The sequence below is a fragment of the Naegleria lovaniensis genome (genome assembly GCF_003324165.1).
Source record: "Naegleria lovaniensis strain ATCC 30569 chromosome Unknown tig031, whole genome shotgun sequence".
Classification (NCBI taxonomy): domain Eukaryota; phylum Heterolobosea; class Eutetramitea; order Acrasida; family Naegleriidae; genus Naegleria; species Naegleria lovaniensis.
Window position 1 is genome coordinate 1 of NW_025407853.1, and position 11,315 is coordinate 11,315.

The window sequence follows — 11,315 nt, forward strand, 5'->3', positions numbered from 1 at the left end:
ACCGCTGGTATTGAAAGCTTGCAAAATGGATTGATTGATTTGGTCAATGAACAGCAACAACAAATCCAACAACTTCATCAAATGCAAACGGATCATGATGTCACTCCAACCACCACAACACAGGAACATCGAAATGATTCAGGAAGTGATCATGATGAAGGTCACGAATTACCAGGTGGTGACTTTCATTCTATTGCATGCCAGCCCTGTAGGCGCCTTCATAGGTATGTACATTCCTCATGCTTGTCATGCATTGCGAAGATTTTGTTTGAATTTCAAAAATATGATGTCAATTCTTTCATCGGAATTTATTGTTGAATTTTTGATTATATATATTGACTTGTTGGCCATTCCTTTTTAATATGTGCATTTCACTTGACTACAGAAAATGTGACAAGAAACTTCCATCATGTTCTGAATGTATCGACAAGGGGAAAGAATGTTGTTACAGAACTCCTAAAAAGAAGGGACGAACCAAAGGTTCAAAAAACAAACCAAAGATGCTCCATCTGAACAATTGCCATCCTCATCATCATCACCTCATGAATCGCATTCTTCACCCACAGCAACTAATGGAAAATCCACAAAATTATCTCTAGTAAGAAAATCTACCCATCCCTATACGGAAATTAATCAAAGTTTATTAGATGGAGTTGTGAAACGAAGAACGTTGGACATGTTTTTCGACAAGATGCACGGAATTGGATGTGGAATACTCTCAAAAGAAAAAGTAGAAAAGCTTGCTCTTGAGTATTTGGCAAATCCAGAAGACGATGCTTCTTCTCCCTATGACAATGTAAATTACAAGACACACTCCATGAAAAATGGTGTGCGATGCTTATTGTACAGTATGCAAGCATTATGTGAACAACAAATGGGTTTTCGAGAGACTTCACAATTGGCCTATCGTGAAGCAAGAAAATCTTTGGGTTCTGCGTTCGATGATTTGGACAACTTTTACATCAAGGTCAGCTATTCACTCTTGTCTTCATATTTGGCTGGTGAGGGTGATGATGCAACAGCAAAATTTTATTTAAATGCACTCAATTATGCCATTCAAAACACATCAACCAATTACATGAGTGAAGGTTGTCAGAGTATTAGTGATGAAGATGAAATGACATCGTTGATTGCTCTCATGAACAAGAATTCCCTCTGTTGTAGATATACGGATATACATGATTTGAAAATTTGGGATGGATTCGACACCATTTACAGACTCAAAACTCGAAAACAAAGTCCCTACGAACTTGACAAGCTTCTTCAAAAGGGTGTGACACCAGACGATGTTCCCATGTTATTGAAATTAATTTCTCTCCTCAACAATGTCATTGAAGGCTATGCCCATGCCAATTCCTTCTCTGCATCTCAAATTCAATTCACTCTATTGTTGAAAGACATTGTTTGTTTTGGAGCTGAAATTGTAGTGTACTTGTCGATTGGTATTGATGAAGGTGAGACTGTTGAAAATTTGGCCAACAAGATTATTAATCTCACAGAGAGAGAATCATTCGCATTCTTGCCAGTGGCCATGACTCATTTTGTTTCTCTTGCTGCATACATTCATGGTAAAATGTTTCCCAAGATTGAATCCATCATTGGTACCAAAATGAAACAGGGCAGAGCCTTTCACGCGATATTAATGACGAATATGAAAGAAATTATTTTGAAATGGTAAATAAGGGATGGAGAGCTATGAATTCAATGGCCACCAAATTTAAGAGAGTGACCAAATATTATGGTGAGGTCTTTAACGAATTAGAAAAGATCAACAATGGAAGACGAAAATGGAAAATGAGTCCTATCAAGCTATATTGGAAAAGAGACAAGCCTCTAACTTCTCTTCACCAAAATCTACTGGCACCAATGACAATGTGGGTTTACAGCAACAATTATTCCCAAGATCTGCACTTTTATCAAGTTTCAATGAGAATCCTTGGGGGTTGAGGTCACAATTCTCTCCTCAACCAACTTTACAAACCACCACCACTCAACAAGCAAGCAACAGCAATGCATCATACCAATCACAATTCATGAAGCAATTTCATCCTCCATTGCTGACTTCTATGAACAGCGCTGCAGGAACACAAAGATCTCCTTCTGTCGTGTCGTCGTCGTCGCCTTCTTCTTCAATGGCAACACCATCCTTTTACAATCCTCATGCAATGACATCCTCTCAACCTGTCATTATTAGACCACCCCAAAACCCTCCTCAAACTCCAACACACCATCAGCAACAAGAAAGCTCAACATTGGATGAATGGCTTGGAATGTTCGGTGACCCTTCTGAAGATGATATTTTGGGATCTTTAATTGGAGAAATTCATCAAACCTTACAAAACAATTTTTAAGCCTTGGAAAATGCAAGTCCTGACATGGTGACATAATTTTTGTACAGCGAAAAGACATGTGCCAAAATTATCAGAAAGATGAACACAATTCTTCCAAGAAAGCAATTTTGAATGAATTGCTGTGAATTGACAACATTGGCAATGACAACAAATAAATATTGATACAATTAGGATAAACAATTTAGGATAAAAACACTACTGGACCTAAACTCCCACTAGTGGTTGGTACAATTTCACTGTAGTGACTCTAATCACAAACAAAATTCGTGCGGGAGCACCAACTTGGATAAGGTACGGTAGACGAAATGACATGCAACATCAATCGCTGACCGAGCTCGAAACGAAATGCGTGGATCGGACTTCCTCCAAAGCGATCCTTGCTTATCCTCTTCCATGAAAATATTTAACGTTCGGTGTGTTGTGAAAAAAATACTCTAGAGCTCGCTCTTTTTCACTCGTCTTTTCATAAATTTCCTTATCATCATGATATTACTTCTTGCTACTACGGCCATCATTGGAGGTTTTGTATTGTACCTCTTTAAATTCCGTGAACAAATCGGAAGAAGCCACCTTACTGATACTGATAAGACTGGTTCCTATCATGAACTCTTCTCGACCGATAACGACCAAACACATCAAAAGAGAAAACAAGCTGGTTGGGATGTTGCTGGCAAGTACTATGATATGGTTACTGATTTCTACTTGTACGGATGGGGTCGTTCCTTCCACTTTGCTCCTCGCCATTCCAGAGAGACTCTTATTGAATCCATTCAAAGACACGAATACTGGCTTGCCAATCAATTGGGTCTCAAGCCTGGTATGAAATGTTTGGATATGGGTTGTGGTGTGATGGGTCCTGCCGTGAATATTTCTCGATTCTCCGGAGCTCATGTAACTGGGGTTAATAATCATCCATATCAATCCAAACGTGCTGCTGAATATATTGTTCAAATGGGTATGGAGGATCAATGTAAGATTGTTCGTGGTGATTTCAATAATTTGGATGATAATAAGGATTTGCCAGCTGAATCCTATGATGCTGCCTATGCTATTGAAGCTACTTGTCATGCCAAGGATCGTGCTCATTGTTATAGACAAATCTTTAACAAGTTGAAGCCTGGTGCAGTTTTCGGAGGTTATGAATGGGTCATGCTCACTGGAAAGTACGATTCAAAGAATGAAGAACACAACAAGATTAAGTTTGATATCATGAAGGGAGATGGTTTGCCAGAACTCTTGATGGATAAGGATATCGATCAAGCTTTGAGAGATGCCGGATTTGAAGTCATCAAGACTCAAGATGTTGCCATCACTGATAAGGTCAATCCAATTCCATGGTATCAACCATTGGATAATGGTGGTTGGGAATTTACCAATTGGTTCCAAACATCGTATGGACGATGGGTGGTTCACAAGCTTGTCGGACTTTTGGAAAAGGCTGGTTTGGTACCAAAGACATCACAACAAGCTTACGAATTCTTGATGGCTGGTGCTGATGGTTTGGTTGGAGGTGGTAAGACTGGAATCTTCACACCAAGTTATTTCTTCATGGCTAGAAAGCCACTCAATTAAGTTATTAAGTTGCAAAATGATGAAAATTTTCAATAAATTTTGATCACTAAGAACCTTTCATGTCACACCATTGGTTTGAATTTTGAGAACATTTTACTGTGTCAACAAATACCTTGTGAGATGGTCATGATCAACCAATTGGTGGACTGTCCAGATCTACTAATTTATTCACTGCTGCTACTGAGCTCATCAACATGCAAATTTCACTACTCAAGATTTAGTAAAGCTTGGTCATGGCAAATATTGGATCGTTCACTTCAACAGTGGCCACAGGAGATGGAACCTTTTTTCCATCACTGCAATTCCAAGCTTTCAATGCCTTATCTGCACCTCCACCGCTATACAACATTCCCTTATTGTAAACAAGTTTCGTAATGCCACCACGATGAGCATTCTTGACTTCATCGACCCGTTTCAAACTCATTCGAGTGTCAAAGGAGTGAATAGAACCACCACTATCTGCAAGGTAGAGTCTCTCATTCGTATCATCCAATGTGAAATTCATGAGAACATTTTGTGAAATATTTTCAGCTCTCATGGCAACCTTGTTGGCTCGCAAATCGACACATTTGAGTGACTTGTCGGAACTGCATGTAAATAGACATGCTTTAGAATCGAGACAGTTGGCAACCTTCACATGCCGTACATCATTCAAATGCAATTTCATTTTAGCAACCATTTTCAAAGTAGTGACATCATAACCTCGAACCATTCCATCTTCCAGACACGATGAATAAACCACTGGACTATTCAATGAAGCGTCCACAGTCAAACTCCATATCGCTCTCTCTTGTTGTGCTTCTTTTTGCAAAATTGTGTGAAGCAACTCCACTTCATCTTGTTTTCCATCGACACTCGCTTTCAATTTCCAAATTTTAACATAACTATCCATTCCTCCACTCACAACCAACGCTTCCTCATCTCCCATTTTACAATGAGAAAGTGCCAACACTTCTTGTGTGTGTCCTTTTCCTTTGATTTTAACAGTATCCTCTTCAACAATATTTTCCTTCTCGACCGAATCCTCTTTTTTCTGAATGAAATTTTCCAAAATCATCAAACATTCCATCGTACGACCATCAAAGATTCGAATATCAGCATCCCAACCACCACTTAAAATTCTACTATCATTGGATGATGTCCCGAATGAAATGGAATCAAGGGCTGAAACGGGTCGGGTATGTCCAACGAGTAAGCCTGAGGGTTGAATCGTTTCTTGTTCTTCCGATGATGAAGAGGATGATGAGGAGAAGGAATGATACATTCGGATGAAGGAATCTTGGCATCCAACGACCACTCCGTTGATATTCATTCATTAATTTTGCGTGTCGGACAAATGAAAAGAATCTTGTTGATTGTTGATTGAGGTACATATTTTTTTATTGAAAATTCACTGAGAAATTATATGAGAATTGAAATTATGTATGATTCTGCACAACAGTAATAAAATAATGACAATATGATTTGCAACATAAAAAAACAATTTATCTCTTCTGAATTACTGTAAAACATTTAAAAAGGATGAATTTATCCAGTATTCCACAAACATGTCAAGTTTCATCTATGTAAAGTCAAAGAGTGAATGGAAAAAACTGTCTATGAAATATCAAGAACACAAATTAATTCCTCACAAAGATCATGACCCAGGGAGATAGATATCGCATTTGGTGGGCACTGCCAAATCATCTCTCAAGAAAAAAACAAACACACCATCTGCCAAACGTCAACCTCTCATCTAATCCGCACCTTCCCTCTCTCATCCTCCCTAACAGCAACAGAATCTCATGTCATCATCCACCAATACGACTCGAGAATTTTATTTCACTTCGGATGGTCTCTACGTTAATATCACTTCCAGCAATTACTTTCTTCCAAATTATGTCACTTATCTGTCACTCACGAATTCCTTCTTCTTTCTCTCTTGTTACGCCATCTTTTATTTATGTTTCGCCATCATGCTTTTCATTTTACAAAAACGAAAAATTCCAATTAAGAAAAATCCCAAAATTCTCTTTACTACGGTTGGAATTTTTGTTGGAATTCAATGTGCGAATTTATTGATTCGAATCATGTATGAAAGTTGGACATGGAATGCAAAAAATTTGTACGATTCAGGACAGACTCTGTTTCGAGTGGAATACTTTTTTGGATGGAAAGTATTGGCTTCATTGACGACATGTTCATTGTTTTGGAATTATGTGTTTGTGTTTGTGATTTTGTTTTTTGTTCAACTCATGTTGTAAGTGTCATGTTTTCTTAGTGTTTGGATTAGTGACATTTGTAATGACATTTTTGAAACTAATCCTCAAAAACCATTTCTGTGCGAACACATGAAACAAATAGTTGGAAAACAGCATGGTCCCTTCGAGCCATTTCCAAACAATTCTATCACTTTTTTCGAATTTTAAACATTGTCATCTTTTCCTTATTTATCACCCTCATGACACTTATTGTCATTGTCATTCCTTTCATTGAATACTCTGCAGAATTGTACCTAGTCGACTCCAAAACTCGAACCAACGTCTATTACGGTCTCTTCAGTGCTTTGGTCACAATGTTTCTTTTCGATTCTTTCACAACTGTGTTGAGCGCCATTTCGATCGTGAAAGGAATTCGAAAAAATTCATCCAAATTTCGTTCGAGTGGAAGTTCTTCTTCCTTCATTTCATTAAGTAGAAATAATCCTTTCATTGTTACATTGGGATTAATGATTGGATTAATTTTATGTATTTTATGTCAAATTCTTGCTGCTGCAATTGCATCTTCAGTGGGATCTGGAAAATCAGGTTTGAAAATTATTTGGCACTTTTTTACATGTTTGGCAGTGTTGATTTTTGCAGTATTGAGCTTGTTGTTGTTTTATCCCATGTTTATTCAGACAGAGAAGGTCTTGTTGAAATTGAATGAATTGGATTCTGGTCGAAGAAGATCAACAACCATCCAGTCACCTGTCATTCCACATGTCCAGACAAAATCCAATGAAACCAATACTCAATCAACTCCTGAAATTCAATCACAGAATTCTCCTGAACAAGTCAATCCTTCCATCATCCTTACATTCAACGATCCAACTCCACAATCTTCTCCCACAACCTCGCAAATTCCTAAAAATTCTTCCACCATTGCCTTAATCGACACGAGTGCATATGCAACCACAACTTCGGAACCAATCACTCCACTCTCGACTCCACCCTTGATGATGATGACTTCACCTTCTTCAATCTCTATGAACAGTCCTTCTCCTCCAACGACCATGAACAACAGTGATGTGCCTTCTTCGTATGTATAAAAAAGATTAAAAACCGGCATTTTAAAAGATAAGAACGACATCCATCATGGCATGTTCATGAAATAGATTCATCTTGACATCTCTACTTTTCAGATTGTGCGAATGAAAGGTCATGGAGCTAGATATGTTTGTTAGATCTCTTAAAAAAAACAACTCAATTCGTGTAGTTCTGTCTCAACGTTTATAACCACCAACACTCGGGGAGATTTCTTGTGGACGGTTATTGCCAAATGTCAGCTTCAACCAACAATTCAACAACAAATATTTCCAATCGTTTCTACAATGTCTCTTTGGATGGTCAATTGGTTACTATCACTTCTTCTGACTACTTTCTTCCCCTACCATGCTCAATACCTCTCACTCGCCAATTCCTTCTTCTTTCTTTCTAGTTTCGTCATCTTTTATGTTTGTTTCGCAATCATGATCTTGGTTTTGCGACAACGAAAAATTCCAATTAAGAAAAATCCAAAAATTCTCTTTACCATTGTGGTCATCTTTGTTGCCATTCAATGTTTCAATTTAATCATTCGTGCCATGTATGATATTTGGAATATAAATGCTCATTATAGATTTGATGGAGGACAGCAGGTGTTTAAGGCTTCATACTTTTTAGGAATGAATGTGATGGGAGCATTGTCGACATGGACATTCTTTTGGAATTATGTGTTTGTGTTTGTGATTTTGTTTTTTGTTCAACTCATGTTGTAAGTGTCATGTTTTCTTATTTTGGTAATTCCAAAGTGTTAATTCCCAAATGTCAACAACATTAGTTGGAAAACAGCATGGTCCCTTCGAGCCATCTCCAAACGATTCTATCACTTTTTTCGAATTTTAAACATTGTCATCTTTTCCATTTTCATTAGCATTGAAATACTCGTCGTGGCTCTCATTCCATTCATTGAATACGCTTCCGAAACTGGACTCATCGAAACCAATACTCGAACCAATCTCACAATTGGTTTGTTCAGTGCTTTGATTTGGATGTTTTTGTTTGACACTTTTACAGCTGTATTGAGTGGTATTTGTATTGTGAAAGGAATTCGTCAAAATCAATCCAAGTTTGCAACCAAAGGTCAAAATTCATTACTTTCTCTGAACAAGAACAATCCGTTTGTTGTCACTTTGGGATTAACCATTGGATTGATTTTGTGTATTTTATGTCAACTTTTGGCAGCTGGCATTGCAACATCCACATTGTCATTGGATCGAACAGGATTGAAAGTCATTTGGCACGGTTTAAGCAGTTGATCTTTGCAGTATTGAGCTTGTTATTATTCTATCCCATGTTCATTCAGACAGAGAAGGTCTGGTTGAAATTGAATGAAGAAGAAAATTCAAACAACAAGTCAGTTCCACTCTCTCCTAAAAAACAGCATCAACCAATTGTTGAGTGTGATTTTAATGTCGAAACCAAAGACAACCACTCGAAGGAAATGTCAACTGTAAGTCCCATGACAACCACATCACCAACCATTTCACCCGAACGGGTCTTGATCGAATCAGATTCTGAACCAACACCACAATCACCTCAGCCTGTCTCCAATTCACCAACTCGATCAATATGTGACACGAATTCCTTTAACAATGTCTAAGAGTGACAATATTCTCAAAATCAAGTGTGAATTGTTGTGTTCAATTGACATTTATTTGGATTGAATCAGAAGGTGTGCATCTGAAACAGTAGTGGATGAATTCAATTTACCATTACTCGAGTTGAAACTATTATTGTGAGTGGATTCGTGTGGAGATATTAACAGTGATTCGTCAATAATGACATTGGAATCTAATTCTTTTTCTAGTGATACTGTAATCTATAAAATTTGTTTTGAAATTAATGGTTCACCATTCACATGACAACAATGTAGTCGTTTTGAAATGTTCAAAATTTAGAATTAATAACAGGTGACATGACTCCATTACATATACTTACAAAAGTATCATCGGTTGGTAAATGAGCTGGATGTAATTCCCATTTCAATCCTTTCGATTCATACTTCTTATTGAGAGCTCTCAAGTAAGAATGAACATCGGATTCGAAACTGGAAAGTTGATAAAAGAATGGAAGTAAGGAGAGGCCAAAGGTACAACAAAAGAATGTGAAACCCAGACAGCAATAATTCGTATTGGGTTGATGCATTTTGAGGAATTTGTTCAATTGTGTCATTTCTGCTACAAATGCCTTATTTCCAATCTAAATGAGGTATTTTGGAATGGTTATTAATTTTTTAATATATTTCAAAATTTTTAATATTATTATTAAATTATTATTTCAATTATTATTAAATTCAGAAAAATATTTCTCATCACTACTTACAGCATCATCAAGAAACGGATGATAATTAATTTCATATTTTAACGAAATTCCTCTCACTCTAATTTCATTAGCTTCCTTCAATTTTATGGTCTGTCTTAGAAATTGTCGATAATCATGAGATGCTTTCGTTATGGCCATTGAACTGCTTCCTGAATGTCCTTTTGTTGAATTTCTCCTTAAGGGAGTGTGAAACGATGCAGAATTTCCTGGTGTGGTCGTTGTGACAGAAGTTGTGTTAGTATTTGGTAATTGAGGAGAAGGTGTTGTCGTGGATGACGAGTGACGTTTCAAGGGCAAACCTGATGCTGACACCACCATTTTCTCGTTCGTACTATTTCCACCACTCACTCGACTATTGGAACGAGGTCGATTCGAATGACTTGTCATTGAACCTGTCGAGACATGTTGCACGTTCGACGAAGCACTTGTTGTGGAATTCATTAAGGTATTTGAATTATTCGGAATTTGATTCGAATGAACAGATTTGATTTCATGGTCACGATTGGACATTACTGCTATCGTTGTTGACATTATTGCTGGAGAAGAATTATTTAAATTCGAATATTGTTGTTGTTGTTGTGGTTGTGGATGAGAATTCAACGTCGATCCTGGAAGAGATCCACCCATAGGTGTAAACATGGGAGTTTCAACATTGGTTTGTTGTTGTGGTTCATGTGTTGTTGTTGTTATTGATGAAGATGCATTCGGAGTGGTAGTGGTCAAGATGGAAGAACTGATCGGAGAGAGACATGACAATGAAGTCGACGATGATGAAGAACGATCGGAAGAAGAGAAGGAATGTCTTGGTTTGAATGCTTCTCCTCCTCCTTCTTGGTATTCTTGGTCTTGTTCATGAAAGGAAGAAGAATGAGCGTGATGCTGAATGGTATTCATGATGAGGAATGTTGTTATTTGTTAGAATTATAATGACAGGGAATGAAAACGGAAAGGGTTTAAAATCTGTTCTCACACCAACAAGCTTTTTATGGCAGTTGATTGATGTTGCACGTAAACCTGAGACTTTGAAATCAATTTGATAGCAGTATTTAAACAATGATGAATAATCATGCAACAGTCTTCGTAGCGTGATGGCGTGTGTTTGTTTTTTTTGTACTTTTTCCCTTCTTCCCTAATTGAGAGCGCTGTTTGTCGTTCTTGTTTCGCAAATGGTTTTGCAATTCGGTTTTTTGGTTAAAATACTATTCGAGAGCGTGATGGACCAAGCTAGCTGCCAGTTGTCAAGAATTACTGTGTCTGAGGGTTGACAGTGAGAGATGGTTTTCTTTTATGGCGGCGCAATTGGTACTAGAAACCTGTCAGATATTCGTCAATCCCACGTCAGCTGATTTGAGTAAACTCCAAAGGAATCAAAAATAAAATGAGTGAGTCTCTTCCTGATTGGTTTGCAAGGGTTTGAAGAACCGAAGCAACTTGGGTTCTTACTGCAACAACAGACAAACTGAAACGAAATATAGAGGCCATAGGACGTTACACCATTATTCGCTTCAGCTGAAGCTTGTAAAACAACAGCGTGCCAACGAACAGCTCACGGAAGACAGATCCTTGCTAGCACCCTAAACCAGAACTATTACCAATTCTACTGCATGACATTCAACGAATAAATTTTTTTATGCTTTCATATTCATTTTTGACTTGACGAATATCTGACAGGTTTTTAGTGCGCTTCAACGTCGGATGCGCCGCCATACCTCAAAACATTGAAAGAACGGAATCATCCTGTCGATTTGAGAAACCAAGTAGAAGTCCGTTCCTTATGACCATTGTAAGC

At 37.6% G+C, this 11,315-nt stretch overlaps 7 protein-coding genes across 7 annotated transcripts; 5 read left to right on the forward strand and 2 right to left on the reverse strand.

The window, feature by feature from the left end:
- Position 1: 1 nt before the first annotated feature.
- On the forward strand, positions 2-1,678 carry C9374_007813 (uncharacterized protein; the record flags this gene model as incomplete). The annotated part of the gene is made up of 3 exons (XM_044697820.1): positions 2-224; positions 386-420; positions 501-1,678. Coding segments are annotated over 3 exons (1,436 nt in total), but the record flags the coding sequence as incomplete, so codon positions are not given.
- Positions 1,679-1,787: 109 nt separating this feature from the next.
- C9374_007814 (uncharacterized protein) lies at positions 1,788-2,351 on the forward strand (the record flags this gene model as incomplete). Its single annotated transcript, XM_044697821.1, has 1 exon — positions 1,788-2,351. The coding sequence occupies one exon, from the start codon at positions 1,788-1,790 to the stop codon at positions 2,349-2,351; it is 564 nt and encodes a 187-aa protein (XP_044545928.1).
- A 483-nt stretch (positions 2,352-2,834) lies between these two features.
- On the forward strand, positions 2,835-3,923 carry C9374_007815 (uncharacterized protein; the record flags this gene model as incomplete). The annotated part of the gene is made up of 1 exon (XM_044697822.1): positions 2,835-3,923. One exon carries the CDS (start codon positions 2,835-2,837, stop codon positions 3,921-3,923), a length of 1,089 nt encoding a protein of 362 aa, XP_044545929.1.
- A 217-nt stretch (positions 3,924-4,140) lies between these two features.
- C9374_007816 (uncharacterized protein) lies at positions 4,141-5,187 on the reverse strand (the record flags this gene model as incomplete). The annotated part of the gene is made up of 1 exon (XM_044697823.1): positions 4,141-5,187. The coding sequence occupies one exon, from the start codon at positions 5,185-5,187 to the stop codon at positions 4,141-4,143; it is 1,047 nt and encodes a 348-aa protein (XP_044545930.1).
- A 520-nt stretch (positions 5,188-5,707) lies between these two features.
- C9374_007817 (uncharacterized protein) lies at positions 5,708-7,212 on the forward strand (the record flags this gene model as incomplete). Its single annotated transcript, XM_044697824.1, has 2 exons — positions 5,708-6,162; positions 6,267-7,212. 2 exons carry the CDS (start codon positions 5,708-5,710, stop codon positions 7,210-7,212), a joined length of 1,401 nt encoding a protein of 466 aa, XP_044545931.1.
- Positions 7,213-7,632: 420 nt separating this feature from the next.
- C9374_007818 (uncharacterized protein) lies at positions 7,633-8,460 on the forward strand (the record flags this gene model as incomplete). The annotated part of the gene is made up of 2 exons (XM_044697825.1): positions 7,633-7,916; positions 7,983-8,460. 2 exons carry the CDS (start codon positions 7,633-7,635, stop codon positions 8,458-8,460), a joined length of 762 nt encoding a protein of 253 aa, XP_044545932.1.
- Positions 8,461-8,855: 395 nt separating this feature from the next.
- Positions 8,856-10,420, reverse strand: C9374_007819 (uncharacterized protein; the record flags this gene model as incomplete). Its single annotated transcript, XM_044697826.1, has 3 exons — positions 8,856-9,023; positions 9,143-9,403; positions 9,527-10,420. 3 exons carry the CDS (start codon positions 10,418-10,420, stop codon positions 8,856-8,858), a joined length of 1,323 nt encoding a protein of 440 aa, XP_044545933.1.
- Between the last annotated feature and the right edge of the window lie 895 nt (positions 10,421-11,315).